At 39.2% G+C, this 21,906-nt stretch overlaps 1 protein-coding gene across 7 annotated transcripts in view; it reads left to right on the top strand.

Moving 5' to 3' along the window:
- LOC310715671 (mitogen-activated protein kinase kinase kinase kinase 4-like) overlaps window positions 1–21,906 on the top strand; it is a 56,348-nt gene that overhangs the window by 11,280 nt on the left and 23,162 nt on the right. For all 7 annotated transcript variants that reach the window (XM_083522267.1, XM_083522270.1, XM_083522268.1 and 4 more), the window contains exons 3-4: window positions 14,994–15,050; window positions 21,775–21,900. In XM_083522267.1, the coding sequence (XP_083378393.1) occupies window positions 14,994–15,050; window positions 21,775–21,900 (183 nt within the window). The remainder of the gene's footprint in view (window positions 1–14,993; window positions 15,051–21,774; window positions 21,901–21,906) is intronic.

The following is a 21,906-nucleotide window of genomic DNA, read 5'->3' as shown; positions in this document are numbered from 1 at the left end:
GATTTCAGTGTTTCAGTAACCAGGAGTGAATATTTTCAGGCGGCTTCGGATGAGTTTGCCTTTTTCATTAAGCGTCTTGTATTCGAATGCTCCATCTAACACTTTGAGTTAACGACCCCTACTGTGGTTAAGTGCTATGTTTAGCTCAATGGAAACAGAATTGTGGGTTAGTGTGCTAGAGGGAGTGGTGGGCCACAGGCACATTTGTTTTGCTCAGCTTTCTCTTTCTCTAAATAATGGCATTTTGCTATTTGCTCAGCCACAAAGGTTTAAAAACAGTCTAAAATCCTTGTGGCTCTGCCCAGAGTGGCTCTGCTTTTTGTGGCCCAAAGTATAACATGTACCACGTTTTCCCGCCTTTGAATGGCAGAACCCTTCTGTTAAAGGAATAATGGATGTTCTGTCTTCATTGTGTTGCATATTGGAGGCAGACAGAATCTGGTGAAATGGCAGAGGTTAACCCCCCCCCAATCCTTATGGATAAAATGGTTGGGTGTTGAATGTCAGCCTTTCAGCTTTTCAGCTGGCAGCCAAGTGTCACATTGACCAAGGCATTATCAGAGTCCACACATTTCTGTGGCCCAGTGCCAGCATGGTCCTAGAGAGAGAATGGGACGCCTGAACAAAAGTAATGAGGTGCTGAGGCAGCAGGGAGGGGACGTCTTACCTAACTCGTTGAATAGTTGCTAAGCTCCTCAAACTAATAAATTCGTGTGTACATAAAAATCACCTCTTTCTTTTGTCTCTTGACTCCATTGAATCTTTGCCCCCAACCCACACTTTTTTTTCCTAGGCTGTAATAGATGTCACAAGAGCATAAATCCATTGACTGTTAATGGAACGTCCCAAATCCCAGATCTCTCTCTCTCTCTCTTTCTCTTCTCGGAGCCACAGTTTGTTTAAAAGTATCTCTATCTCATTTTACATCTCCACTGGTTAAATAATTGCACTCTTGCACTTTCCATAAGTGGTGATCTTTTATTACAGCCTGCTGTGAATATGATACCCCACCTCACTGCACAGCTTCTGTTTAGTTTAATCTTAGGCACTTGGAAAATGGCGAGAGAAAAAAAATCCCCATTTTGAAGTTGTCACAGTTACACCGTCTTTCCCCGAAGCGGACGGTTGTTAGCAGCCCCGAAGGGTCCAGTAATCCCTTTACAGGGTGGATGTTATTTCTAGCTAAATGATAGTGTTAGCGATGCTCCCATCATACGCCCATAACATGTAGGATTACTATGTTAACATCACACTGTGCAAGCAGCCTTGATTTATTTAGTTTTTTTTTATATGGGAAACATGTCGTCATGTAGAAGTAGAATGGAACTAAGGAATAGGGCCACTGCTATCGAGTATTCCAGCGATTATTCCATCGAATAATGAAGTAATTGGATTAGAAGTCCTTTCTTTATTAGTACTTTATTAAAGAGCAATACTAAATGGAGGGAGAAAACGAGACGGGTCTCTTATTTATCTTTTATTAAAGTAATTTGGTTTCTTTTTTAGCAATATTTATGTTTTTGTTGCTGAAATTGCATGTAAGTATATCTAAAAAACTAAACCATTTGGTGCATAGCCACATTACATCAAAATACAAATACCGTGCGTTCAAAAACAGTCCCTCGGCAGTGGCCCTGTAGCGTAGGTTATGGGAAACTAATTTGTTTTAACGAAAGTCATTATTCTCACTCGCGTATTTATTTATGAAATCTCGCACAGTATCGCGATGTGTTCTGTATTTTCTGTGGAAAAGCTGCTTGGGATTTTCCACGGTATAAATAACAGCTTTAGAAAGGTGCTCCACTACCCGCTATCATTTCAGCCCTACTAAGGAACAAAAAGAAGTCAGGAATAAAAGATTCTACACCCTGTTTTTGCTTGGTACTGTAAGTTGTGTATGGTAGATGGGGAAACCGATCAACCCGGACACCCCTGCTGTACCCCTCATTCCACAGTTATGTAAGTTACATGGTCAAGACGTCCATTTAAAAATCATGAAGCTGCCACAGTGTGATTTTTGCCATAGTCGTCTCGCATTTTATAAGAATGCTGCTCAAATTAGCTTCATGGCTCAATCCACAATAAATCCTGTTTAACCCATAAGCTAGTTAAACGTAGTTGTCAGCATGAGGAGTTTACGTTAATGAAACACAGCTTGGGTAAAAGGAGAGTTTGTGGCGTTGCTCTTAAACCATAGTTTCATGCTTTGCATCATAATCGAATGTTGTTTTTGTCACATGACCCTCCATTACTACAGTAAAACCCCATTGTACGAGCATAATTCGTTCTTGAAAATTGCTCGTAGGTCCATTTGCTCGTACGTTCGAACTGATTTTCTCCATAAGAATGAATGTAAAAGTGATTGAATCCGTTCCGAGATCTCATTTGATCGCCTATTTTTCTGCACTTAAAAAGTATTTGTAGCCTATTTTAACAAACAAATACACCGCAAAATACCGTAATTTAAACATAATTTAACACTCATGTGCTAGTGGTTGATTGCGAGTGTGAGAGGCGCACCACTCTCGTAACCTTCATGGTAATTCTATTTACTTTCGTTTTCACAGCACCATCACTGATTTTCTTGGGAGACATTTTTCAAGATTTCTAGTGAAATAAAAATATAACACTTGTTTTTTAAGTTACGTTTTTACTGCACTGAACAACGTCATCAACTAAGCGACTGATGCTTCTCTCCGCCGAAAACGGGGAACCGGCAGCGTGGGTTTGCTCCTGCCTTCGAAATTTGCTAGTGAAATAGGGTATTTTATTTTAAATTTTGCGAGCAAGGTCGCTCGTATCTCCGTTTGCTCGTACTATAGGTTGCTCTTAAAACGGGGTTTTACTGTATATCTTTCAACAAGGTGAGATATCAAAAAGCTCTAACATACGAGTAAATCACGCGTTCCGTGTGTTTTGGCGAATTCCCACTCTTTTCTTTCACGTGTTATCTTAATTCTACACTTCAAACATTTCTTTATCTTTTAAAATTTGTCTTTGTCCATAAGAGCATTCGGTTGTAATCACCTACATTAATAATGGCCTAAACATTTTCAAATGTTCCTCCACTGGATTTACAGATTCTGACATGGATATAGACGGCATATTATTTCAACTGTGGACACAAAGCTTTGCAAAGTTTCACCCAGCAGCCTGAGGCCAGAGTTCACCTCCTTGGTCTGCTTATACAGCAGATTCCCAACATCAGAAACTTCAGATCCCAGGAATTTTCTTTATACAAGCGCACTCAGCCGAGCGGCTGTAGAATGTATTCATTGGAGCCCGAACAAGATTCAGACTTGTGCTTTCCGTGTCACTTGAACAGAAACTACATCACTGTTATAAAGCAGACAATACATGATATACCATTATTCTTTTCGGTATGTTAGCACTTGTTTATGGTTTACATCTGTTTAAGATTCTCAGCCCCCATGTACACGCATGGGGACTGTTAGATTTTCTTTCTTAGTCCTAAATGCTTGCAGAATGAATGTGTGGATGATATACTTAAGTAGAAAGTCAAGAAGACTACAAATCCTTATGAGGATCGTGATCGGTATTTTTCAGCAGTACGGTACATATTGTATTCCTTTTATACTCGATATGAATTTCCACAGAAAAATCTTTTCAAACAATAGTTCTCTGGATCCTCCAGGAACACCAGCACACTCTCTGCCAGCAACATCTTTATGTTCTGCTACACATCAAACTTAATGTTGCTGTGTGGTCTGGACCCATTTTAGTGTAGCAGTGATTCTGCTGAAGTGCTGCAAGCTGCAGATTTACTCGATCAATAGCCATGCCATTATGGTCCACTGCTTGAGTCAGTCCTGTTAGTCTGCTGCCGTTTCTGTATTTTCTTTTTTTTTTTGGCTCTCCTTCACAATCGTTATTTTTTTGGGCTCTGTCCATTTCTGCTTTTCTCTTTCATGTCACTATTTCAGCCTGCCCTTTGCAGGTGTGTTTTGCACGTGAGAGAGGAGGGTAAGAGGCAAAAAGAACATTTGTTAGATCAGTGGCATTGTCCAGTCTTTGTTTACTCGCAATCTGCATCCACTTACTGAGGCAGCGCTTCATTTGTTTTTGAAGGATTGCTCACTGCAGGTATGCACATAGGTCATGTTAAGAAAAGAAAAGAAAAAAGCATCCTTAGCAACATTGGACCTTTACATGACCTGGTGTGTGTATATTAGGTCAATTTATTTTTGTTCAATATAATGTATGTGCAATACCCTTTGGACGAACAAAGAAATTACATGCGTTATTACACGCAGCAGATGTAGCAGCGAAAGTACCGGCCGCATGGGGGATTAAGCAGACTTTTCCCAATGTTTGGGAATCATTAGCGTTTACACCACATGCTTCTCCTGTTCCACAAAGATGTATTTGACCTGTTTCCACACAGTGTGGGATACAGCTAATATGTTGTCATACTGTATATTCGACAGAAAACCCATTTCGTTCACCAACTCAGCCGTTAACTTTTTTTTTTTTGCATAACCCCCAATTGCATAACCCCAGTTTTTGCGCTACCCCTCTCTAACCAGCAAATCATGTTTTTTTTATTAGCTGTTGTTTGATTTGAAGCAAATCCTTGTATATACAACATAAAGCACCAATCTGTTTAATGTCGATGTTGTTGTAGCCATGCTGAATCCTGGACGTTAATGCTTTGAATTCTGGGGGAGTTTCAGACGAGAAAACTACCCCCAGTTCCCAAATAGGAATGCTTCTATTCAAGCAATTTACACTATACACCATGCACTTGATTTGACTAGTACACAGTAACTAACCTTTTATGCCAAATGCAAGGACAATGGTACCTCAGAGTTTTAGATACCCAAATGATTGATTATTAGGAAGCCTGAAACGCATGCTTTGGTTGGTTGATGCTATAATTTTGTTATCCCTTTAAAACCTCAGTCGTGGGCCATACTGACATCGAAGGGAGAAAAAAAACCCACAATTTCTGACACGATGATCAGATTTTTCTGCTAGAGGCAAGGACATCTTGATCACCATTTCCCTGTAGCAGTCAGTGTCAATAATAGATACAGTGAGCACTGGGCTCCATAAAGGGAATGTAAAGATTATGGGAATAACTCGATTTGCTTGGTATCGATTAAGGTATTGGAATGATGGTTGACAATTTAGCAGAGGTGGAAAGTAACGAATTCCGTGTTGTTGTACTTTTTGAAGTGGTTTTTCAAATCTACCGCACCCCATGCTATAAAAAAATAAATAAAAATCGGTAACTTGTACTTAAGTACTGCTACTCCAATTGAATTTTACATTTTACTCGAGCAGAATTTTTTATTACTCCTTCCACCTCTGCACTTCAGACCCTGATTGTGTCGAGGATGTGAAAGCTGGATAGACCGCGGGGTCTAAATCCCATTGACGCCCCGACAACAGGAATCAAACTGCATTGTGGTTAATGTAGGGAAGTCTGAAGTTAGACCAATGATGATGACTTTGAAATAAAATGGCAAACCCAGGATTTCGTCTCGAAGAAAATTTCACACACACTTAATTAAGTTTCAGTTTGCATTTCCAGTGTTGCAGTTTTTTCTCCTTGGTGCATCAGCCATTTTTTTTCTACACACATTTCTCCTCCAGTTCTGATGGGTAGTGCAGACTACTACCACTGAGGGGAAAAAAAAAAAAAAAAGGTGCCCCAGTTTAACTTTCTCAAGCAGATTTTTAATGACATTTTACATCTCGACGGATTTTCCACTCTGAACACGCTTGTATTCAAATTACACAATTTGAGACACCACTACTGACACTCTGGGGCAGGTGATTGAGCAGCTGTGTTTAGAGCAGCACCGCTGTTGCGGTAAAGCGGAGGCCCCGTTTTACCCTGCGCACTGTAACGGGCTCAACTTCGGCAATACACAAGTTGCCAACGAACAAATGGTCCAGTGCACTCCATTTCTTATGCTCTCACCAGCTTTCCTTTTTTCACCACTGCTCCGAGGGTTTCAGGGATCCTTTTGTGCTCTGCCTTCATTTTGCTAAAACACTATTGCGCATTATGGCTCAATCCTATTCATAAATAAATGAAAGCGTCTACGATCGGATCTTTTCCACGGGGGTGGTGATGCATCTGTAATAACTAGACGCAACTCGGCATATCGTTCACAACAGGACCGAATCCAAACGTTTCTTTCAATTAAAAGAAGGGAGAATGGAGAATTAAAAAGGATTGCATGTGGATTGCATTCTTAATTGACTACCCAAGGCAGCCAAACCTATTCACAGCCGTTTTTTTCAGCACTGAACCTAATGAACTTTGAGAGTCTTGTCAAGGATTGGAATCGAGTACCGTAACCTTCACATGTTTAGTGTTTCAGCCCATTTAACCCCCTCAACCCATCCACAGGAAGTAGCACAAACATGCTAATATCTTTTACATTTTGATATTTGAGCTGCAAAAAAATGAAAGACATAATAGAAAGCTGAGCTCCATTTTGGCCTGTTCCAGCAGAGGCACAGTTTATTTAGGATATCTGGTCTGAAGAATGGAAAAATAATATAACGCAGGCTGTTCAAGTGACATTCTATGTGAAACATTTCCATTTCCTGTTAACATATGTTAGAGCATTTTCGTCCTCATTTCAACATTTTAGATGCTTTTTGGTTTTTCTTGGAACCAAACGGGGACCAAACAGAATACAAAATAGGGGTATCGGTTTTACTCTTTATAACTGTGCTAAAAGGATATCAGGGGTACCCCCCCCCCTTTTTTTTTTTTCACTTCTTGGATCTTCTCTCTCCCCCAAACCCACCCCCCAACTAAAAATTATTTTTTTATTTTTTTATTTTTTTTTTCTTCTCCAACAAATCTTGATATTTAGTGAGAGATGTGGTTATGTAAAGCATTTTCAAAGTTCTAACTTGGAGCAAGGATGAATTTTATCATTTTAGTCAAATTTTTCAGGATTTCTCAACCGTAAACACATGGACAATCATGCACAGACTTTACAAAATAATTTTTCCATTGGTAGCTGGAATATGGATGTGCCTGGAAATATGGACAATTATATTCAGCCTACAAAAGATAGCACACAGTCTTCGAGCCATAGATGGAGTGTCTAGACAGAGACTAAGTGTAATCTGACTTCAAGTGACTATAGATCATGGTTTAGTTCTAATGCAGTCAGAAGAAGGCCTGTGTCTTGGAGTGCCATGAATGCTCATCTGTTTAGTGTTCAGGACAGTGGAGGAACATAAGAGGTTCCTGTTTAACCTGGTGAGACTATTTGTAGACTCTGGCAGATTCCCAGGGGGTTGTTCAAGCTTATGCCTCTTTTAGCAGGTATGCTGATTTCCTATTCCTTTTGATTTGTATTTATTTATTTATTTATTTATTTATTTATTTATTTATTTATTTATTTATTTATTTATTAGCTAATTGCTTATTAGCAGCTGGGTAATAGATATTTTGCTTTCACAGCATGATCTTGCATCATTTACGCAGATCATAATTAAAATAGTGGTAACATCGGAGAGATCTGGCAACCTTGCACTGTTGAATTTGTTGAGTCGAAACGCCCGGGATGAGTTAGTGTTGCGCCTCATGTACAGTTTGAAGCCAAATTAAAGATGGCAGATATTAGATGTTTGTAGATTATTTTTAATAATTATATTTTTAGTTATGAATTACTTAATGTCTACAATGGACCAGTTAGTATTTGAATACAGTTTGAAAGAACAATTTATTTATTTTTTAATGTTTATGATGGCCCGAGGCTTAAAAATCTATAAAATGTTACAAAAAAGCCTTATTTTTTTTTTCCCCCTTTCTTACTTTTACTAATATATAAGAGATCAAAATGAATCTCTGCACTTGTATTTTCTTACAGTGGTTATTTACAGAAAGTCAAACTGTTCTCCAAAAGAGAAAGACTTGGAGATCACACATGGCTTGTATTAAGTCTTCAGTTTTTGAGCCCTAATGTTAATTCACCTGCATTGTTCGTTAGTGAACGGTAACAGAATGTGCATACAGCACCCTTACTAGTATTCCAAACTTCTCAATTCTCATTCTTTACATTTAGTGATTGCAGGACATCTCGTGTGATCTGCCTGCATGCTGTTTTCACTCTCAGGTCCCTTCTCATTTCCTTACTGCCAATCTGATCCTCACCACTTCCTGTTCGAGAGGCAGCTCTTCAGCATTCCTTCCTGCACTATTATCTCTCTCTTCCAGCTTTGTCCCAGAATTATCGCATCTCATAAATTGCACGGGATCAGTGTTTGTCAGGAACAGTGGTTGAGAGAGAGGAAAAAACTACCCCCCCTCCCCACTCCCAAACTACCCGTCTACCCCACAAAACCCTCTCGGTTGCACCTGTGAACTCTGACCCCATCAAAGGCTTGCGTTTGCAGTTGCCTTGAAATTGATAACGTTTGCTGTTTTGATAGGCGCATTCTTACATCAAAGCCAAAGGAGATTCGGCTTCAATCCGCGCCGTCCTACTTCTGGCTGCTTATGATTTATAGAAAGCCAAGTACTAATCAGTGCGTCTGCTGACCTTCGGGTCATGTAATGATCATTCATTAAAATGTGATTTGGTCGTCTATTGGAAATATCCGCTCTCTTTTGTCACACGGTGGAAACCTTTCTTTGATATTGCTGTTTTTCTTTCTTTCTTTCTTTTTTTTTAAATAGTGTGATGAAATCACTTGGAAATTCTGGCTCACAGTTTGATGCTGCGACTAGGAACACTACAGTTTGTATTTATTTATTTTTCTCCAGAAGAATCACTGGGATTAATTTTTTTTCATTTCTTTTTCACTTTTTGGTAAACCATACCATTTTTGCTATTGCTTAGTGTTTTTAAGAACAAGTATGTGAAAAGACCCTGTAACACCCAGATTTAGGGTATTTGTTCCAGGATTTAAAAAAGAATCTACAAAAAAATACCCGACAATCGCCATTGAATGTTTAAATATAATTCCTGCAGCTATTAAGAACATCTGCTTTTTGCAAATAATCTTCAGTTTTGTAACAAAATAAAGTATAGCATTTATTCTTCCATACCACTTGTATGATCTTTTATACAGTAGACAAAGACAGTTTCTGATTGTCGAGGTTAGTGAAATATCTACTGTAGTGCCAAATCTCCCATTCAACTCGATGTAAAAAGTAGGTAAATCAAGCTAATGTATGTAGCATGCTAGTCACGGCTTTAATCAGGCACAGTGTGTATCGAGCAACACAGAATAGAAATCCAGCATGGAAGACCCAATAAACATTGGATCTCTGCAGCATGGTTCAGTTTTTACTGATATTTCCAATCAATGCAGAGTATTTTAACTTTTTTTATTTATTTATATCTAGTTGTAGAAGCACATGGTTGTTTGTCCATTGCTCTGGTTGAAATTTTAACAGCTATGCTAAAAGATCACTTGAATGTTGAGGCTTGATGTTGATTTTTTTTTTTTTTTTTTTTTAATGTTTTGATTTGAATTAGATTATTTTTCCCCCACAGGATTTCATACTTCTGGGCAGATGTTTTGCATCTCTGTGACATCTGACTTTTCCAGCCATATGTGGGGCTTTCCCCAAACTGTTATCGCAAATTTCGAGACACATTTGTATAGGGTTGGATCTGGTAGCAAAATTTCCCTTCTCCTCAATCTTGGAGAGCCAAACCTGTTCCAGCATGGCAGTGCCTCTGTGCCCGAAACCAGCTTCATGAAAAGATGCTTTTCATGGGTTTGACTGGAGGATCTGGAGTGGCCTGCCACAGAGCATTAAATGTAACCCTATTGAACCCGTTTCTGATAAACTGGAACACTGACTGCACCTCAGGCCTCCTCACATGACCTTCATCAGTACCTGGCATCAGTACCTCACGCCTAAAAGAGTGAAGGTTATTATAACAGCGAATGGAGACTAAATGTAAATTGAAGTGTTTAAAGGTGTCCACAAACTTTTGTCCACATTTGACTAATAACTGAGTTAAATTTAAATGATTGTCTAATATGATCTGCAATCCAATTTGCCCTATAAATGATTTTTATTACTCAAGTCATGCACATAGTAATGAGGAACAGGATAACGATGGAATCGTTCTTATGTACTAATGTACTCTTTCAACATTACTGGTCTTTAAACAGTTTTGAGACTGGTTTAATGGAGCTTTACCTGCCTATCACAGTTGCTCACTGGATTTAGTCTCCTCTTTACACTCAGGACATCACCTCACACTCTCTCTGCCTCTTTTGGATGTGGCTGGAAACTCACAAAAATTGCTGTAGCCTGTTACTGCTCTGTTGGTTTGTGCAAGTCTTTCCACTGATATATAGGATAAAGGGCTGGAGCTGGCGATATATTATCTGCTAGGAAATGAGGAAATGTCCGTCATCTATTTTGTTGCTCTATGCCATAGAACATGGTGAAGGCGGAGTTTGTGTTGCGGCTAAAACAAAACGTGACGCACGGATATCCTTTAGTCGCGTCACGGTTATACCAACCTGTTCCCACATGCACTCTCAAGTCTCTTTTTGTTAAGATTTCCTTTCGAATAATTCTTTTGTGCGTGCGTTTGTGGAAACTGCTACTTCGGCCAGTACGATTTGCCCAGTCTTTAGAGGATAAAGGTTTTTCTTTTTACAATTCTGTAATTTTAGTCATCATGTACAAGACCTTACCTTACCATCGAATGTTCACGTGTGACTCCCCTAAAAATGTCAAATGGAATTCCGAAACCCTCTCCCACTGAACCCATGCACACTGTATAATACCAGAGATTTAGCTCTGGACCTGGTAAAGAACTTTGACAGGGTCACACAACAGCTCCGTGTTCTGCTTGTGCTCCAGGTCAAACACAACTATTTGTTTGATGTGCCGTATGCAAATATGTTCGCTACAGCCCTGCTGTTTATTTGCAGTAAACCACACCGCTTTTGTCAGTAAGCCATTTTTGTCTTTATGGGCTGACCATTCTCTGTGAATGCTGGTTCCCTTCAATATTTGCTATGACTCGTTCTTCCTGGCATTTCCTCAGGGAAGTCCAGTGCTCAACACCCGATGCTATCAAATGACTGTCGCTTTAAGGCCTGGGACATTTTAGGACACTGACTTCCTTGGTACCGTCTTTCTTCAAATGACTTGCCGAAACTCAAGAAAACCTGTTTTTTTCTTTCTTTAGTTAGACTGCAGACTTTTTTCACTCGTTTTCTTTCTCCTTTGCTTGCTCCAGCTTTGTGTCAGAGACGGGCTTTAAACCACGCTTGATCAAAAATGGTTTGTTTTCGGGTGCCAAATCATCGTTTCTCTTTTTTTTGTTTTGTTTCTAAACGGAAATGACCTGATGTGTGTTCGCACTATATGACTAAAATATAATTCCAAGCAATTCTAATCTCTAATTATGACTTTACTATTGCCCCCCCCCCCCCAATTTAAACTAATCCAGCAAAACTTCAACGCTAAAAAGTCACTAGGGTGGTGTGAATAGGGTCACATTTTAATAGATTAGCCTGGAGCTTAAACTGGTGGTGCCTGGCATCCTAATGAGCCATCCAGATAAACCACACTCATTAAAGTTTGCCCTAAGGCACTGAAGAGGCCTCCGTCTTTATCTAGATGAACAGAAACGCACACTGGCTCAATTCACAATGGGACATGCCAGAAGCATGCGTTAGCAGCAAAATGCAATGTAAAGATAATGGAGAAAAATGGGTACATGTGTAGCACTTGGATGTGAAAAGGGCTACATCTTTTCTCTGTAGACACGAGTTGATTTCCTGTCTGCGCCATTAAAAACCCGCCTCATCACTCGACAGTTGTTGAAATGCATTTCAAAGTGTTCCTCAAGCCCTCTTTATGTCGTACAGAGTGCCGAGTGATTATAATTTCATCTGGTACTAGTTTTACAGCTCAGTCAAATTTGAGTGACTCGACACAAAAACCCTGCTGGATTCCAGAAAGCAATGAGCTCACAAACCCACTTTTATCTGCACAGCTTTCTGTTGGCTGCGCTCCCGGTCTGCCAGGACTGGGCGCTCGGTTTATAGGTGCGTTTGTAAAACGTGATCACTGTGGTGTTCTTTAGATTGAGCAGTCGAAGAATCCTGTCTTTGCACCAATAACTAATAGAGTATTAGCCAACATTTGTTGTTTTGATATTTCATCTTTTTGGTTGTTAAACTGGACTTGCATGTTTGCTGCAGGTAGTGACTGGTCGTAATGTTGATGTAATGGTGCCTGTTTTTTGACCATTAGGTGGAGCAGCTATGTGTAAGTGAACACACGTTGGTTCGTTTTAATGGTAGTATTCTAAATTGCAGTTGATCAACTGGTGGGCTGCAATCTTTTAGTAGGTTTTTTTTCCCCCTCCACTGGACTAAACCAATCCTGTAGCATGAATAATCTAGATCTATATGTGTTTAAAAATGGGCAGTTTTGTAAATCGGAGTCCCTCGTTGCCAATTGTGCAGAATGGATTTTTGTGAAAAAAACACTACAGTTACTGGCTTCAGAAGATCGGGGTGTAAAACTTCACAAATAATGTGTGTTTGTTTAGTATTCGATATTCATACGTTTGATATTCAGATTTCAATCGTGTGAGCACATTATTATTTTTAAATTTTGGTGGGAGATCTATAAATTAAATCAGTTTAATTTGTATGTACCTTATGGTAGAAATTTGGTTTTATTTCAGGGATTATTAGGGCAGTGTTTAGGTTGGCCAACTGGAGTAAACCATTGATTGGGTGGTGGGATTTATTGTTGCAAACATGGATTTGGACTTAATGTTCTTTGGATTGCCGGTTCAGCATGTAAGATCTTGGTAGGAGAGGCAGCAAATCATGTGCAACACTGCTAACTTGCTCGCCAAACAGATACTGAGGAAAAAGATGAAGCGGTGTCCACCATATTTCTTGCTCTATGAACATGCTATAGGCTAGTTTTAGTTTAGGTGTGTTCGCATGTGGGGGAGATTGGAGAGGGGTAACTTTAGTTGGAGTTGGGAATTTTGCTAAAACCACTTAATGCTGTCCATGTACTTCTACATGCTGTCCTTTCAAGCTTCACATAAAAGTAAAAAAACCTTTTTGTTTTGCCCTCTGGGATCCTCGACCAATGCATACATCTGGTGTGATGCTTTCTGGCAGGCTTTTATAGTCTAGCCTGTCTACTATTCATGTCTGTATTTGTATTACATACCATTTTTTACAATGATATCATTTGGCAGACACTCTTATCCAGAACAAGTGAAAAAAGTGTTTTGAATGCTCCATCAATAAATGTTTCCTTATAGCGGTTCACAGGGTCACAGGCTAAGAGTACCACCAGTCTTAAAAACTGTGTTTGGCAGGAAAATAGTAAAGCAAAGAATTTTTAAAGGTCATTTAGTACTTTTTTTGTAGGAATAATGTATTTTTATATTCGAATACATCCGTACCAAAAAGGGAAGTGTGGCTTCCTCTCATTTACCCATTCAAGTTTTGGGAGTGAAGTGATAACTTGTTAAACTTGAATTGCTCGTGAAGCATGCAAATATTTTTTTCCCAAGTTTAGATTTTATTATAGAAATGTATTGGGAACAAAAGAAAAAAAAACGGAGGAGGGTGTGTAAGTGTGGATTGATTTTCTGCCTGGGCTCTACCTCCTCCTGACATATCTCTATACCCTGCTTTGATTAAAACATGTTTCCAGTTTTGCATACAGCCTCTGGTTTTACATTTTCCCACAGTATGCTTCGATGTTATTGCTTCACCTCTCCACACATTAAGCTGGAAGCAGCATGATGTAATTCCACTTTACTTTTGGAAAAACTGCCAAGGACAGCGTATTGACCCACAAAGCAATCATAATCTATCCATCCTAGAGCTGGTTTCATTTCTTATCTGTCATCCCCCAGACCTCTGACCCTCTTCATAACCGGGAGGCTGAGAGAGTAAAGGACTTGGCACTTCTATCAACTCTGTATAGAGGGGGAAATAAAGAAATCTAATACCTCACTGCTGCCCGATGCTATTTTCTTTTGGAGCAGGTTCTGTTCAGCTCCTGTTTTTTTTTTTACACGAGCTTATCACATCCAATCGATTGTCAGAATGTCTTCGCTTGAGAGAGCATGGCGTCAATGATTGACCATAACAATCCCGTGACATAGGACGACTGCTTTACTTTCCACGCCACCCAGCCTCTTTTCATCATTGCTTCCCCAATGACCCTTTTTATGGTCAGACGGAACAGTGCTGTAAGAAAATCTTCATTTGGGGATAAGTTTACATCTGAATTTCTTTAGACTCCTGGTAGTAGTTCTTTTATTACTTACCACCAAAGTCACCTTTTTTTCTGCACTCTAAAGGTGGTATTTCCAATGTGTCCCATTTTTTTTTTTCTTCCCCCAGCAAAGATGTATTTTTGCACACATCTGCACGTGTCTGCAAGTTAAAGCCCTAGATATTTTGATAGGTTTCATGATTGCGTAATAACTTGATAGGTTTCGTAATTGCCTAATAATAGTGCTTTTATTCAGGGACTTGAGATTTGGATATCAGAAAAAGGACGAGTCTGTCTATTTTTGGCTTTGTTTATTTATGCGATGAGTGAAGGACAGAGCAATGTTTGAAGTCAGAGAAATCCAAAGGGAGAAGAGATTCTTGAAATGTGCCAAGGAGTGATTGGGAATGTTTTCACGAGGGCCCAGGATCGGGGTAAAACTTCTAATGGCTAAGAGGAAGCCTGACATTAAGTTTTATAAAAGCATGAAATTGTAAATCATCTTCGGGTTGTGATTTGTTCTTTCAACAATAATGTGGCAATGATGTGGTCACTGTGTTTTTGTATTAGTTCACTCTCTTTTGGCCGTACATGAGGAAGTAATAATACGTTCAGAATTTTTTTTTTTTGCGGAATAATTGTCCAAACCACTTCTCAGTTCACGAAGTTCACAATTTCCCCTCTTAGAACTTTTGTGCCAACGAGAGATGGATGAACAACTGTTTTTCTTTTCTTTTTTCTCCTACAGGGCCGACATGTCAAAACAGGACAGCTGGCGGCCATCAAGGTCATGGACGTCACAGAGGTAAAGTAATACATTGCTCCGTTGGAGCCTTCATCCATTAAGAGCGCAGATTTCTAGTCATCTTCTTTAGGGTTGATCTGAAATGGATTAGTCCTGGATAAAAGTGTGACATTGGTTTTGTTCATAGGGATTAGAACAGTTCATTCTGTTGGTATGAGAGAACATTTACCACTTCCTGTGTTTATTGGACTTGCATAGGGTTAAAAGAAACCTAAAAAAAAAAACTTTCACTGTTATGTTGTGAATGGTTTGATGTTTATATAACTTTTAATGCTACATATACAAAGGCCAACTAATCTGAGTACTGCAATTGTATCAGATTGAATAATTCATTTTGCAGCGAGAGGCTATAATACACCCTGGATAGGATATTGGACCATCGTCGTGCACCATGCCCACCTAATAGCTAATCTGTAAGCAATTTCTGAGAGATGTAATATGTGAAACTTCACACAGACAGTAACCTCAAGCACCGAATCGAACAAGGGATCCCAGAGATGTGAGGCAGCGTGCTGTGCTGCTTTGCTATCCATGGATACCGGAGTATAGATAAGACATTATACTCACCATAGAAATAATCAGTTAAACGATTTAGATACATTTTCCTACCATGCTTAGAAGCACGGGCAATGCACAGACATGGCGCAATCTGTTTTCAACCAGCCAACCAAAACATCTAGCTGGCAATGCCAAATTAGACATTACAACAGGTTAGATCTCAGTCATTTTACTGAGCATTTCATTCAGACATATCATTAACCGCTTATCTTTGTAATGACTCATGACGATTGTGACATCGATTTCACTTCCTTGCCGTCAAACATTAACCATTAACCAGTTGGCAAGGCATACATGGTCTCGCATTCGGTATGAAGGTCTCCCTCAACTCCTTGTCTTTACTCAAACGCGAATCGGTTTTATTGGCCAAAGCCTGCCTAAACATACAAGGAATTCGTTTCTGGTCTGTTACAAACCACCAGTGCACATTTACACATACAGACACTGTACAGAGGTGCTGGACCGAATGAGACATAGACTAATCCGAACATGATTGCACTTACCACATTATGGACCACGGTGCAAAGCATCTAAAACCGCACACACTCAGAGCAGTCCAGTGCAGAGCATACACACATTAACAGTGCGTGAGCCAATACTTGAGAGGCTTCATAATGTTGCATACGTTATTGGAGTTTGTGTATTCACTATAGCAAATGATTTTGCTGATCAATTATTATATTAAACCTCAGCAGCAGCAGCAGCAGCAGGTTGTTTGGATGTGATTTCAGAGCAAATCTGTTTAATAAACAAATTTCTTGTCAGCATTTAGATTTTTGCGTGTCCAGCAATTTGACTGTATGTGGTTATTTCCCAATTGTTTTTTCCATGGCATTGGTTTCAGTCATGACAGCCTGTGTCATTCACGTTAAAACCTCCTAGCTTCAGAACAAAGGCCCTCAAATATGACTCAACAGGCGCAATCAGATTAAACGTCCGCAAAAATCTAAACATTGATAAACACCAAAGCGAGGTTGGGGTGCGTATCATTTGTTACCCGATTCCCAAGCCACCCGAAACAGTTAAGCAACACTCAGATATGATGAAAGACTTTATTATGAAACTCAATGCCAATGACATAAATAAGGAGCGTCCTCGACAAGTTCTGACACCTTAACAAAACTGGTCCCACAGTCTTCTCACTGGATATAAGCCAATGTTTTCAATTCGGAGTACAAAAAAAACTGGGTTTTTTTTGGCAAGTGAGTCAATGTTTTGATTGCATTCGAATAAAAAAAAAATTGGATCTCAAAACTGTCATTTTGAATATAATCCACAACATTGAGTGGATGGACTGCTTCATAGATATATCAGTGAAATGTAGAGAAAGACTTGCTAGATGTAGCTGGTCTTTCTTGATAAAAAGCTTTCATCTGATCACTTGTTAGGTCTTTTTATTTTTAATTGGAAACATTTTCAGCCATTAATGGGACGTTTCCCTTTTAGTCTGTGCCACATGGGAACAGAGAGGGAGGGCTGTTTAATTGGAGCCGCGATAACATTCCACATCGTTTACACCGTACGCAAACCAGCAATAACGGCTCACAAGGAATACAGATTGGCAAACATACAGCCGCTATGAAAGTCAGCTAGAATAAGAAAACTTTTTTTCAAAACATTGAACTTGGCCATGCTTTGCTGCTTTGGATGGCAGATAGTTTGTGAACTCCAGACTGTAAGTCTGGATCTGCTGAGCTTGAACGTGTGGACCCTTAATATGGGCTGCGTGGGTGGGCATACCCCTCTCAACCCTCAATTACTACTCTGTGTGTCTGTGTGTACCACCACCACATTTTTGGGGGTGTTCCTCCAACAGGCTCTGCAGGAAATCTGGCTTGTTAGATAGTTTTATTTCTACAGTGGATTCACATTGACATATGTCAAGTCAAGAAGCTTTTATTGTCATTTCAACCATTTATAGCTGACACAGTGAAATGAAACAACATTCCTCCAGAACCCTGGTGCTACATTTAACAACATAAAGCTATATCACAGAAAACCCGGGGCTAGGACTAGTTAGTGTCCTCGCCACATAAAGTGCATCGTGTGCAACCTGGTGCAAACAGTGTAAAGACAACACAACAACAATTTACAATGTAAACAGGATGTTGTGCAAAAAAACAATAGCAGCAGTCGAAAAAGGTGTGCAAAAACAGCATGTAAATGAGGCGATGTAATATGAGCGGTGCTGAAGACGTGGATGTGTGAAGTGAGTACGATTGTGTGTGTTGTGTCCGGGTTGATCAGTCACACAGTTGTGTGTGCGTGAGTTTCAGTTCAGTTCTGCGTCTAGTGTATGTCCAGCATTGACTAATATATAGGCATGTGCAGTATAACTGATTCTAATATAATCATTATAGTGTGTGGACACCTGATTATAATACTATATGTCCTGGTTCAACATCTCATTTTTCTAGGAAAGCTTCTCACTACATTTTGCAGTGTGACTGTGGGGATTTGTGTTCATTCAGCCACAAAGGCATAAGTGAGATCAGATACTGATGTTTGAGAATGGCTAGAGTGCAGTCAGTGTGTCCAGTTTAACGTAATGCTGGTCAGTGGGGTTGAGATCAGATCTCTGTGCAGTTTAATGGAGGTCTTCCACTCCAGCCTTAGCAAAACCACATCTTTTGTTAAGCTTTCATTAAACAGGTTTGGGTCTGTTGATTTCAGTGAAGGGAAATTGTAATTCTATAGCACACACACATTCTAAATATTGTGTGTGCCCCCAAGAACAACCACCACATATGTTGTTAATGGTTGGGGTGTCCAAAGATTTCTAATGTATAGTAGGGGTGTAATGAGGCAGATCGGTAAGTACCTCATCACGTTTCGGTTCAATTTCAGTACAGTTATGGGGAAGAAATGCAAAACAAAATTGCTTGGTTTTTTTTATTATTTTTTTTTTATTAACGTCATTTATTATTAGTAACATTTGTAAACAAATTTTTATTGAATTTTTTTATTTTAAATCAAATGCATGCCTGGTGTAAATAAAAAAATCTCTCTCTCTCTCTCTCTCTCTCTCTCTCTCTCTCTCTCTCTCTCTCTCTCTCTCTCTCTCTCTATCTATATATATATATATATATATATATATATATATATATATATATATATATATATATATATATACAAGGATTAAATCAAGTTAATGCAAAATACTTTATATTTAGTTATTTAAATAATGGATTAAATGGGTATAAATGAAACAGATTAAATGAAATCGTTTACATTTGTTCTCCTTGACCATTCTACCTATGGTAGCATACTTTTTAACAAACGTCTGCATTTCAGGAACACGCAAGAGATTTTTTTTTTTCTTTCCTTAAATTTATGTATTCAAAAGTGAATTCATTCCATTCATCCTTCATTTATTCACTCCCCTGATACGCAGATTTTTAAGAAAAATTCTTAAATGCAGTGGATGAGGGGAATGGCACCGGTTTCCAGCATTTGCAGGAGCAGTACTAATGGTGTTTCCAGCAGGGATCAAGCAGCGACACTGCCCTCAATGTGCGAGGCGGAGACCATGTTCATGAGGGAACTTTAATTTTAACTAAGTGCGTAAAACAAGGATCGCACTCGGTACACATGTGCACCATACTTCAGTATAAATACGTGTACCATTACATGTATTTATACGAAAAAATTTGTCGTTTCAGGAAAATGTTACTCTCCTGGCACAGAGATTTCGTGTCAATTTGTGTATTAGGGGAGTCTGTAAATTAGCACGAATTTAGCTAAAGCTCTAAATAAATTTAGGAAGTTGTAGTTGTTTTAAAATGCATTCTGTAGCAGTTCACTTTTTCTTTGTCTGATGCCGGAACACATTTCTTGGTTTTTCATGGTGTAATACAAATGCTACGATGTTGAAATGATGACAGAATATGAACTCTGGTAAACCTGCACTTTCAAGAACTTGACACTGAGTGAAAATGACATGATGATGGGTCTTTTACATGTTTTTTTTTTGTTGTTTTTGAAAATCTCCAAGATGCCCCTTGAGCATGAGTGCAGCATTGATTTAACATTGAATCCGAATTGAAATGAATAAATTGAATATTCTCATTTTTTTGTATTATAAGAATGATTATTTACCCTTGAGAAATCCAACTGTGGATCATGTATACATGTGTATATATTTATAAAGCCAAGCCATACTTCTGCTTTTCTTTGTTTTGCATTTCTGCATTTATATGCTCTTTGGTTTCCGCAAGATGCCTGTCTAGTCGTCATGGCAGACAGAGTAGTCTGCTCTTTTGGTTTATTGTAAGCGCAGCTTTGTTGGCTCTAAAATAGGATCAGTAGCAAAGGGCAGCATATTTTAGCACAGTCATAAGTTGGCTCTGTCTGTGTTCATCTGTTCATCAGTGTCAGGTGACAGATGTAATGTGACCCGTTAGAGTGGGCTAATCCAGACTGCCTCAGGAAGATTTTGTGTGTGTGTGTGTGTGTGTGTGTGTGTGTGTGTGTGTGTGTGTGTGTGTGTGTGTGTGTGTGTGTGTGTGTGTGTGTGTGTGTGTGTGTGTGTGTGTGTGTGTGTGTGTGTGTGTGTGTGTGTGTGTGTGAGAGAACCACTGACAAATTCCTTCAATGAACATAGAAAGTCCAAAATTAAAAATGCACTTTTGTGATATTTTGAAAGCATTTTCTTTATTGTGGTGGTAATTGTATTTTCTAACTGCACATAAATTAGGAAGCTAACAAATTGTTCAGAAAATATTAACAAGGTCTTAGTTTAGATTGTTTAGCCATGTCTGTGTTTTTTATTTGATCTTCCTTTTGTTTTGTGGTCAGTTTCCACCTACCAGTCATGTGACATTTATAAAACAAAGCGAGTGAATGTTAACACATGCTTCCTAAAAAACACAGGAACGGAGCTGACCAAACCTTTTCGAACTGCTGCTCATATTGCCTCGAATGGAAGAAGGCAGGAAAGTGCTATTTACCCTCTTCCACATATACGAGCTCACTGATGACAGTGATTGGCGACTGCATCAGTGATTGACAAGGGAGAAAGAGTATACAGTCCCTCCCACCTTAAGAGCACAGCTTGTTTTCCTCCCTCGGGCTCTAAACGGCTGTGGCATAATTAAAATTCCCGTAAAAACTCGCCAATAGGGCAGACATTTTCCATGCAGGAGCCGATAGAAGAAATGTTTTCAACTAGGTCTCCATACTCTGGTCATACTTGTGATTTGATTAGATTTTTCTTTGTGAAATATTATTTCCGTAAATGTTCTAGTGAGCAGTACTTTTATGTACTGACTAGCAGGGCTATTAGATGGTTTGTTGGTTTTTAAGGTGAATATCAGCAGGGAACGGTGAATAATTAATTAGTCAATTGTGCTATGACCAGATTTCTTTGCAGCTAACCAGACTAGCAGCAGAGGCTATTTAATTGCGTTAGACAGAAAGCCTTTGTAAAAGCATGCCTCATCCCTGGTGCACTTGACTCACGGATAAACAGAATGTTTTAAATTAACCATAATACGCGGCGAAGGAGTCAAGGGCTCGGCTTTGGTCAACGGCATTTTTTCACTCCGTAATGGCAGTGGATAATTGGGTGGATCCGCCGTCTTACATCCTGGTGAACGGTCAATGTTCCAGACATCATCTCTGAAGGTGTGCCAGCTGTTTTTCCCCAAGAGTCCAAACATGAAGTCCTACCACCTTGAATGATTTGTTTAACAAAGAATAAAAACGGTGCATCTTATATGAAATCCTTGTGCCAGTAAAGTAATCCTGCTTATTTGCTCTCCTCAGAGCGTTCATTAGGAAAATCTTGGCGTTCATTTCTTTATACCGCTTTGAAAAACGACCGAAGGCCGACGCGGCAAAACCAGGCTAATCAATTACCCCTAATTTCTATAAACCGTGATTTAAACGGATTACGCTCTTTCTTTTTTTGTCTTTGTAACGAATGTGCCATTTTGAGGTTTTTATAGGAAGAGAGCCAATTACACAAATTTCAAAAGGAGGTTGTTCATCATGCATTGGTTAGCATCGAAACCAGACTGTTTCTCATCTCATTATGTGAATCCATCTGTCACAGGCCGAATCACATAAGACCTCCTGTAGTGCCTTTGTAAATGGAATTAGCACAAACTGTGTCCAGGCTAATTATGTCAGGCTTAACTCCATATCTCATTTAATGTGATTTTAGGATGAAGAAGAAGAGATTAAGCTTGAGATCAACATGCTAAAGAAATATTCACATCACAGAAACATTGCCACCTATTATGGCGCATTCATTAAAAAGAGTCCCCCAGGACATGATGACCAGCTTTGGGTGAGT

This window comes from Silurus aristotelis (assembly GCF_946808225.1).
Source record: "Silurus aristotelis genome assembly, chromosome: 20".
Classification (NCBI taxonomy): Eukaryota; Metazoa; Chordata; class Actinopteri; order Siluriformes; family Siluridae; genus Silurus; species Silurus aristotelis.
Note: the sequence above shows the minus strand (reverse complement) of the source record. Positions and strands in the feature narration are given on the sequence as shown.